Source organism: Globicephala melas, chromosome 1 (genome assembly GCF_963455315.2).
Source record: "Globicephala melas chromosome 1, mGloMel1.2, whole genome shotgun sequence".
Classification (NCBI taxonomy): Eukaryota; Metazoa; Chordata; class Mammalia; order Artiodactyla; family Delphinidae; genus Globicephala; species Globicephala melas.
Genome location: NC_083314.1, coordinates 169,673,387 through 169,683,054, shown reverse-complemented (window position 1 = coordinate 169,683,054; position 9,668 = coordinate 169,673,387). Strand labels below are relative to the sequence as shown.

General features: G+C 50.5%; 1 protein-coding gene across 1 annotated transcript; it reads left to right on the top strand.

Annotated features, from left to right (window-relative positions):
- Nucleotides 1-522: 522 nt before the first annotated feature.
- LOC115867016 (bolA-like protein 1) lies at nucleotides 523-837 on the top strand. Its single transcript, XM_030883004.1, has one exon. The coding sequence runs from the start codon at nucleotides 523-525 to the stop codon at nucleotides 835-837; it is 315 nt and encodes a 104-aa protein (XP_030738864.1).
- Nucleotides 838-9,668: the final 8,831 nt, after the last annotated feature.

Below are 9,668 nucleotides of genomic sequence, written 5' to 3'. Positions count from 1 at the left end.
ATCGCCGAACACCATAAAATGAAAAGCATTTCCTCCCCTCGGGCTCCCTGTCCAAAGTAGGAAGGTTACAAACTGGCTCCTGTTCTAGAAGGCTTGGTTGAACACCTACTGTGTGCCAGCACTGAAGGTAAGGAGCAACAAGACCCAGATCTAAGTGAGACAGGCAAGCAGACAGACATGCGTCAGACAATTGGTTGAAGCATTTGAATAAACCAGTCAAGAATGTGGCTTTGGAGCCATCCTGCTTGGCTCTGCCGTTTACTGGCTGTGTGGCTGTATGCAAGTCACTTACTCTCTCTGGGCCTCAGTTTCCTAAATCTGTAAAATGGGGAGAATAATGACCCACCTCGTAAGATTGTTGTGAGGATTAAATTATCTAATATTTGTAAAGCACTTAGTACAGTACCTGTCACATAGTAAGTCTCAAGAAGTAAAAGTTATTATGGGGACTGCATTTCACCCAGAACGTCAGGAGCCCTGTCCCTGAGTGGAACTGTTGTAGCCAAAGCAGAAGGGACAGTGATGCTGAGTGAGTACCTGGTCAGGTATCTGTTCTCCACGCGGTTGTGTCTGTCTGTCCGGCACAGTGCAGGATCAGGGACAATCCGTCCCGCCAAGGCCATTTGCACAAAGTTGGAGCCGACCCTGGACCCCGAGGTGCTGGAGCTGCTCATGGAGAGCAGTGGCCACATATCCCATCGGGCAGTGGAGGGGCATTTCCGCGCGGCCGTGGTGGACTCTCGCTTCCAGGGACTGAGCCCCCTGCAATGGCACTGGCTGGTCCACACTGTGCTGTCTGAGGGGCTGGTGGGGCTGGCCCATGCTCTGACCATCTAGTCAGAGACCCCTGCCCAGTGGAGTGAGAACCCCCAACTGGACATGAGGGCTCAGTCCCCCACTGTCTGGGAGGGAGCAAGAGAACTCAAGGAAGGACCAGGATGGGAATGCACTGGGGGAGAATAAAGTACTGGGGCCTGGGATTTGTAAGGGATGAGGATCCCTGGACCCCTTTCTACTGGCACATACATATTCCCCAGACATAGCAACTCATTCCCGTGAAAGCTAACCCAAGGGAAGAGCAGAATCTCTGACTACTGCTCTTGCCCTGGACTATCAGGAAAAGCTGCCCAGTTGTTTCACGTTCAATTGTGACTAAGGAACCATCAGACCTGGCAAGTTGGAGATAATCCTGTATGCTGAACGAGAAATTATATGAAAAAAAGTTCTTATGATGTATAGGTGCCGATGGAGTCAACACAGAGTGGAGAAACGGTGGCCTGAGGGTTCCCAATCCAGCTGTTACCGGACTGTAGGATGGTATGAAGAGCTGAGCCTTAAATGGTGAGTGTGGATGAACCAGCACCAGGAAGGGCAGTCCTGGGGGAGGGCACAATACCAGCAAAGGCACCGAGGCGAGAAGCAGCACTGGATGCTCCAAGGAACATCAGACGAGGCACAGTGGGAGATGAGGCAGAGCTGGAACTCAGTGTACTGCAAGCTACGTGAAGGCGATGGGTCATGATTCTGTAGACGATGAGAAGATTTGAAGTGGAGGAGGACAGATCAGATTTTGATTCTTCTCATACCGCCCTGGTTGAAGTATGGCGCATGGATTGGAGGGTGGAGGCTGAAGGCAGGGAGATTACACAGCAGGTTAGTGTAGTAGTGCCGTGAGAAGTCAAATGGAGGAAGGTTAGCTGAGAATAATATACTCATAAAGGGCCTAGCACAGTGCCTGTCACACAGTAGGTACTCAGTTAAAGGTCACACACACAAAAAAGAAAATAAATCTTTACGTTAAATTAATATTTCTATGGCAAAAATGAATCAGCCCTAGGATTTTTAAAAAAAAAATCATTCATTGTTGCCCTAAAATTTTATTTCTACAAAATCCTTTAGGTCTATCTTTCTCCAAAAGATGGTGTAACCCACCTCCGATTATTTCCATTTCAAGGGGTAGGTGGGCATTTCCTTCTCTCTATTAGTGCCTCAAATGTGCCATATGTATATAGTTGGATATCAATAAATGACTGTGGATGATGAAAAAAAAGTTCACCATTAATGTTGTTAAATGCTGAGGGTCTGAATTAGGACTGGTTTGGGAAACACTAAGAAAGTCATATCTGCAGGAATCTTTGACTGACTGGATGGGGGTGGGGGTGAGAGAAGAGGAGTCAAAGAATTCCTGAAATATTTATTAAGCACTCATCATGTCGTGAGCCAATTCACCCAGCTGGTGGTCCAGCTCCTTTCATACACCACTTCTCCTTGAGCACCTACTATGCGCAAGGCAGTTTGCTAGGTGCCGGAGCTACAAAACCACCCAGAGCTTGTCCCTGGTCCCCTGGAGCTCACTGTTCAGACTTCCTCAATGATGGAAGGACCCACTGTCTGCTTTCATCAGATGACCCGAGACTGCTAGGGCCTCTGGAACCACCTCCTGGCAATCTGCAAATGCCTCAAACCCACATGCCCCAAACCAGGTTCCCACCCCTGCCCCTCCTGCTTGCACGTTTCCCCACCTCAGGAAATGGCACTGCCACCCACCAGGCGCTCAGGCCAGAGACCCAGGTGCCCTCCAGAGCCCTCTTCCTCTCTTCCCTCCACCCCACCCCCGATCCAATCCATCTGCAGCTTCTGGGAAGTTTATTTCCAAAACATATTTTGAATCCATCTAGTTCTCTCTGTTTTTCCTTTCCCATCTTAGTCCAAGCCACTGGCGATCTTATCTGGACACCATGTCCGCTGGTCTTCTTGCCACTAGCCCCCTCCATCATTACCCCACACAGCAGGCAAGAGCAAGCTTCTTCGAAGGCAAGCCACGCCCCGTGAGTCCACTGCTGAAAACCTTGCTTCAGGAGCTTCCCGTTGACCTCGAGTCTAATCCATAAGCCCAAGCAGATTCTCAAAGCCAGCACAGGGCTTGCCCTGCTCCCTTCCAAGCTCCTCCTGCAAGGCTACAGCCCTTTTCCCCTCTTTCCCCCTGCACTGGCCTTCCAGTTTCTTGAACCACCGAGCACCTTCCCGCCTTCGGGCTTTTGCACGTGCTGCTCTCTCCTGAGATGACCTTCCCTCCATTCTTCGCTGGGCTGGCTCCTTCCCCCTCTGCTGGTCTCAGTTTAAATGTCCCCTCCTTCCAGACACCTCCCTGCCCGTCCTGGTCTCCCCGTTAGTCTTCATCTCAGCACTGCTCATTCCCTCATAGCACTTATCCCAATTTGCAATGATTTTATTTGTCCAACGTTGTGACCTGGCTCCCCCGTCATTTGACTAGATCTCTTGAAGGCAGCGTCCATGTCTGCGTCCCACTCATGGTGTTCCCACAGCCTAGCGCGGTACCTGCCCTGCCGCCGGCCCTGTATTGACAGTGGCTGAATACTGAGTTCCATGGGTCCAGCCAGCGCACCAACCCCCTGCAGCACCTCCCAACTCCCTTTCTGTTCAAACAGCATCACACTCTCTCGTCTCCCTGGCCTCCGTGGAAGAACTTGTGGGTTATCTTGTCATCTATCAATCTCTAATAAACCAGGTTATTTTTAGAATAGGTGAAAGCAACGATCTAACATCTCTGAGAGGATTTTCCACTCCCATCTGACTTTCTACTACAATTTGGTTTCCTGTGGTGGTTGCAGAGGCTGCCAAGCCAGCAGGCTTTGTTATTCTGGGGTGCAGAGAAGGGCCTAGAAAGAACACTAAGCCCTCCTTGCACCTTCTTCCACCTTGCACGGTGAGACACTTGAGGTGCCTGGCGCAACCCCCTGGAGCACAGCGGGAAGCCTGAGCGGGAGCCTGCTGTCCCTCACCTCTCTGTGACCTTGGGCTCCTCACTTTCCCTTTCTGAGCCTCAGTTACTCATCTGTAAAAAGAGGGCTTGGAGGTCTAATTACTAAAGACTCTGACTGCTAAAATTTGGATGAAACCATGAGCTAGTGAGTCTTTTCCATCCCTGGACATCAGTTAGATGCCAGTCTCAATTCTCTCTATGAATGAAATGTAGTCAGCGCCTTTTATAGCACTTATGCAAATGTATGCAAATTAATGTAAAAATAAAGGGCCCTAGAAGCTCTTGTTTACAGGACCAAGGTTTGACCAGGCCTGGGGTGGAGGGAAAAACTTAGCTCACGCTTTCACCCTGCTTAGATGTCTTTCCCCACGTCCCACTCTACAGAGAGGAAACTGAGGCCCACAGAGGGAAAGAGACTTGCCCAAGGTCACCAAGCAAGATGCTGGCAAAGGATATTAGCAGCCAGGTCAACGTTCTGGCACTTTTCTCACCTGCTCTTCCTTCCATTCAGCTGCAGGCCTGGGACCAGAACCTGGCTCTAAGGGAAGGGAGGTGCATCCTCAGGTCAGTACAAGGTGGACGGGAATAAGCTTCAGAAGGAAGTTCAACCAAAATGCTCTATATTTGGAGCGGGGAGACACCCTTTTGGTTATATGATCAGGGTGAAGATGTCCTTTGAGTCAGGTGTTGGAAAATAGAGATTTGGAGAGAGCATTCCATGTAGAAGGAACAGCACATGCCAAGGAGCAGATGCAGAAAAGAGGGCAGCACAGCCACGCTCAGGGGTTCCTGCTTACGAAGACAGCTTTAAGACAAGCTCCCTGCTGTATCCCCTTCCAACCGGAATGCGCTCCACCAGTCTCTTTAAATGGAAATTCTGGAAACTTCGCTCCCTGCAAGATAGAGCATATGTAGGGAAAGAGTGACAAATAAGCTGGAGAGCAATGTGGTGACCAACTTAGACAAGGCCTGAAACGTTAGGCTGAGAGACCTGGACTTTATTCTGAGAACAATAGGGAGCCATTGAAGGTTTTATGGCAGTGAGAGAAGTCATCAGATTCATGTTTAGGATGACCTGATTGGCTGCTGGCTGCAGGGAAATCAGTTTGAAGGCTCGGGCAATAGTCCCAGTGGTTAAGGCAAAGCCCTGAACCAAATGGCGGAGGCAGGGATAGAGCATGGACGCTGGTCTGAATGGAGCAGTCTGAGCCTGTTGGGATGGGGAAGCAAGGGAGAGGACTGAGAACAGTGAGTTCTGTTTAATCCAGGGAGGAAAGAGGCTCAGGCCTCTTCTCTCTAACCTTCTCAGGACTGGCTATTTCCCAGGCTGGTGCCCAGGCAGGAGGGGAAGGAGGTGCCCAGGTCAGTGGAGCAGCTGCTCATCAGGAATCCAGGACAGAGGGCAGCTTGACTTGGTTCTCTGGGGATTTTTATTCTATTTCTCTAAGTTGTTAAGGAAAGACCTGAGGGCCTTATGGGACCACAAGCCAATATTTCTCAAACATTTATTTAGTAGTCACTAGGGCAAAGTATTAGTGTGGGGGACAGATATGCTGAGGCCATATTTTCTGAATCTCAAAGTGGGACATGCAATCTGCCTAAGATTTTTTCAAATTTGAGATTTATCTATAGGACAGGCACTTTAACGACATCTGTTATGGGTTGAATTGTGTTCCCCCCAAAGATACATTGAAGTACTAACCCTCAGGACTTCAGAATGTGACCTTATTTGGGAATAAGCTTGTTGCAAATATAAGATGAGATCATGCAGGAATAGGGTTGGCCCTTAATCTAATATAACTGGTGTCTTTACAAGAAGAGGAGAGAGACGCACAGGGAGAATGCCGTGTGATGACAGAGGCTGAGATTAGAGTGAGGCAGCTGAAAACCACAGAATGCCAGGGACTGACGGCCACCACCAGAAGCTAGGAAGAGGCAAGAAAGGCTTCTACCCAGAGTCTCAGACAACAGGGCCCCGACAACGCCTTGATTTCAGTCCTCTAACCTGAAGAACAGTGAGAGAGAATAAATTTGTTACCGTAAGCCACCTCGTTTGTGGTACGGTGTTACAGTAGCCTTAGGAAACTAACAAAACATTGAAATAGGGGCTTCTCTGGTGGCGCAGTGGTTGAGAGTCTGCCTGCCAATGCAGGGGACATGGGTTCGAGCCCTGGTCTGGGAAGATCCCACATGCCGCGGAGCAACTAGGCCGGTGAGCCACAACTACTGAGCCTGCGCGTCTGGAGCCTGTGCTCCGCAACAAGAGAGGCCACGATAGTGAGAGGTCCGCGCACCACGATGAAGAGTGGCCCCCGCTCGCCCCAACTAGAGAAAGCCCTCGCACAGAAACGAAGACCCAACACAACCAAAAATAAAAAATAATAAAAAATTTAAAAAACATTGAAATAAATCATATTTCACTTTTGTCCATTTCAGCCCTGACCACCACTTTAAAGGAGGGAATCTTTTTAGAGCAATCATGTCCATGTCACTCCCTTGCTCAAAACTTGTCCATAGCTCCCCAGTGCCCCGGGCAAGGCTTTGAGGACTTCTTGTCCGGGCCCTGGCTGCTTCCCAGCCTCACCACTCAGCACCTTCCCCTCCCCTCTCAGCACGAACACACCATCTCCTCTTTGGGCCTTTCCTCTTGTTACTCCATCCACACCTCCCCATCTGCCCCCAAAACCTGCTCCCTCTTCCTTTTCTTGGTGGAGCGGTTAAGAACAGACCACCTGGTTTTGAATCCTGGCTCTGCCGTTTCCTAGCATCTGGCAGTAAGACCTTGCGTAAATTCTTACCTCAATGCCTCAATTTCCTCACCTATAAAATGGGACTACTAGCACTTCCTATCTCACAGGTTTGTTTGAGGATGGAAAGGTACAAAAGTCTCTAAAGACTTAGCCCTTTAATCTGGCTTGTAGGAAGCACATGAAAGGATGGTTAATATCACCTCCCTTATGCTTGGCGTGCTATCCTCCAGAAAACCTCCCTGACCACCGTCCTGGCCCCCTGCTGGATTGTGTCACCTGGGTCTTGAGCCTGTCTCGTCATGTTTGTGTCTCCACCAAATTGTGTACTTCTCAGGTTGGGGAAGAAGCCATTCTGCGTTCCTGCCTCTGAGCACACAGCAGGTGATCAATAAATGCTTGTATGAACTATGGAGCAGAGAATTAGTAGTAGCCAAGGAGATCTGGGAGGTAGAGCTTGGGACAGCTTTCATAGGACAGTCTGCCCATCCTTCTGGAAGTGAAAGTCTTACCGTTAGTTCTGAGAGCATGAGAAAGAAAGTGAGAACCAGAGAGAAAAAGGCAGTGGGCAGGGTGCAGGGGGCAGAACCCGAACTCCACTCTGCACACCTGACCTTGCCCCTCAGCCTCGGCACATCCTGCCCCCCGAGGTGCCCCTCCACAAGCTGTCACCCACGCACACCTACCCTGTCCCCAGCCGGCAGCTTCCTCTGACACACATTTTCCATTGCTGGGTGGGGCAGAGCAGGTTACAGGTGAAAACAATCTCTGAGTTTTCCTCTCCAGGATCCCAGCCCCTCACCTGGGTTTGGTTTCTGTCCATGCTGAATCCACCTGTCCACAGCCCCTCACTTCAATGGCACAGGATCAGCTGGGGGCCAGAACATTCAAGACCACGTGAGGTATCGCCTGGTGTCCTGGATCAGGTACAGGACGGGGAGTCGGGTTGCTGGCTCTGCTCTGTTTGAGCTGCGTGACGCTGGGCGAGCCCCTTGCCCTCTCTGAGACTTCCTTTCCCCCACCTGTAAAAAGGAGGAGCAATTCCAGTCCCCAGGGGCTGTTGTGGGAATTAAATGGAGCCATGGAAAGAGCATGAGTGAGCTCTACCAATCTGATTATTTGTGGGGACAGGGCAGGAGTCCAGTGGCAATAGGGAAGCTCCCTGTCTCTGGGCCCAACACCGTGCCAGGCACTGAGGGGCTGTAAGGGTTTAGACTCCAGAGTTTGTTGAGTGTGGGGGAGTTGGGGTCTAGACTCGAATGGAGAGAACCCCAGAATGTACTGGAGTTAGAGACCTGGGATTGGGGACCCCCTCCCTCTCTATGTGACTTTGGCACATCAGTTTCTCTGATACAATAAGGGGAATAACTTAGTTGCTCTCTAGGTCTTCTGGGTCTGACATCCCAGACCCGGTGCTAAGTGAAGGCCAGGCCAGGTAAGGTTGGGATGGACTTCTGTGTTGTTACCGTTTTTAAGCCACTTGTGAGAGCCTGGGATGAAACCTTGGCTCAAGGCCAGTCCTCCTTCATTTCCTCCCCCCAGCTTCTGTTGCAGGTTCTTTCGTGTCACCGGCCAGCCCGCATCACTGACCGTCTCATCAGCCAGGCTTCCTTCATCTGGCTTTACAGGCCCCTGTTCCTCTTTCAAGACCAGCTTGTGTGTTCCTTCCTCAGGCAGCCTTCCTGACTCTTGGTCACGGTTGGGCATGTCCTCCTTGGAGCTCCTAGAACCTTCCATCACCACACTTGCTCCCTTGCTTAGACTAAGTGCCGTCTGCTCACCAGGCCTGAGTCTTACTCACTGTTGCACGTCGAGCATTCAGCACGGGGTTGGGTGCAGAGTTGACGGTGATAGACGGGTAGGTGACAGGATGGGGGAAGAATGAATGAATGGTGGGTGAAGGAATTGAGAGGTGGATGCGTGGATAGGCATACAGGACCATGAATGGATGACTCTCTGGGTGGATGGATAATTGATGACTAATAAATAGGTCAGGGGCTTCCCTGGTGGCACAGTGGTTAAGAACCCGCCTGCCAACGCAGGGGACACAGGTTTGAGCCCTGGTGCAGGAAGATCCCACATGCCGCGGAGCAACTAAGCCCATGGGCCACAACTAATGAAGCCCGCACGCTTAGAGCTCGTGCTCCACAGCAAGAGAAGCCACCGCAATGAGAAGCCCTCGCATGGCCACCAAGAGTAGCCCCCGCTCGTCTAGAGAAAGCTCGCGTGTAACAACGAAGACCCAATGCAGCCAAAAATAAAAATAATAAAATAAATAAATTTATTAAAAAATAATAATAATAAATAGGTTAGGAATACTCAGCTACTGATCATTATTCTTAACATCACACAACATCTCTGGAGTCACCAAACACACACCCTGGACATGCCAGGGAACTCCCCTTGCTTCCAGCCATTCTTCCATGGCTCTGGTTTCCCCTCCAAGGCATGAATGTGGGTCTGAGAATCTTCCCACGAGAGCCTGGGGTAAGCTGCCCATCAGAATGTCTTACCTTTATCACCCCATTATAACGTCCCAAGCATCAGTGTGAAAATGATGGTGAAGAATTCACTGTGAACTCTACCTACATCCCTAGGCTCCAGGAGTGAGCATTTCTGGATAATCCAGTGTTTGGGCTCGGAAGGAAGTGCTGACCATGGCGTTGCCAAAGATGCCAGGATCACCTGCAGCTACTTTCCAGTGTGCCTAGTCTAGTTGCCACCCTGGCCCTCCCCATCCCCTGCAGCCCCTGCCTTCCACCACTTAACAACCCCCTCCCCCCAGAAAGAGAATTTAACAACTTACCAGAAGTCCTCAGTTCTCTTCTGTCACCCTACCCCCATGCCATCTCAAGGACTTAGAAGAATAGGGATCAGAACCCATTTTAGAGGGTTACTACTTCCCCCTAATCTGTCCCCTGGAATCAGCTGAGGTAGAAACATTGCAGGGTTTGGGGTCAGAGGACTTCAGTTAAAGTTTTGACTTCAGCCCTCGTCAGCTGCTTCACTCTGGGGAGAAGAGGTTGGTCCAGAGACAGAACAGGCAACAGGAAGACACAGGCTTTGGAGATACACAGATGCAGGTTCAAATCCTGCCCCACCAGGGAGTAACTGTGACCCTGGGCAAGATACTCCTC

Coding starts and splice junctions, on each gene's coding strand:
- LOC115867016 (XM_030883004.1), top strand. CDS start 523: ATGCTGAGTGAGTACCTGGTCAGGTATCTGTTCTCCACGCGGTTGTGT.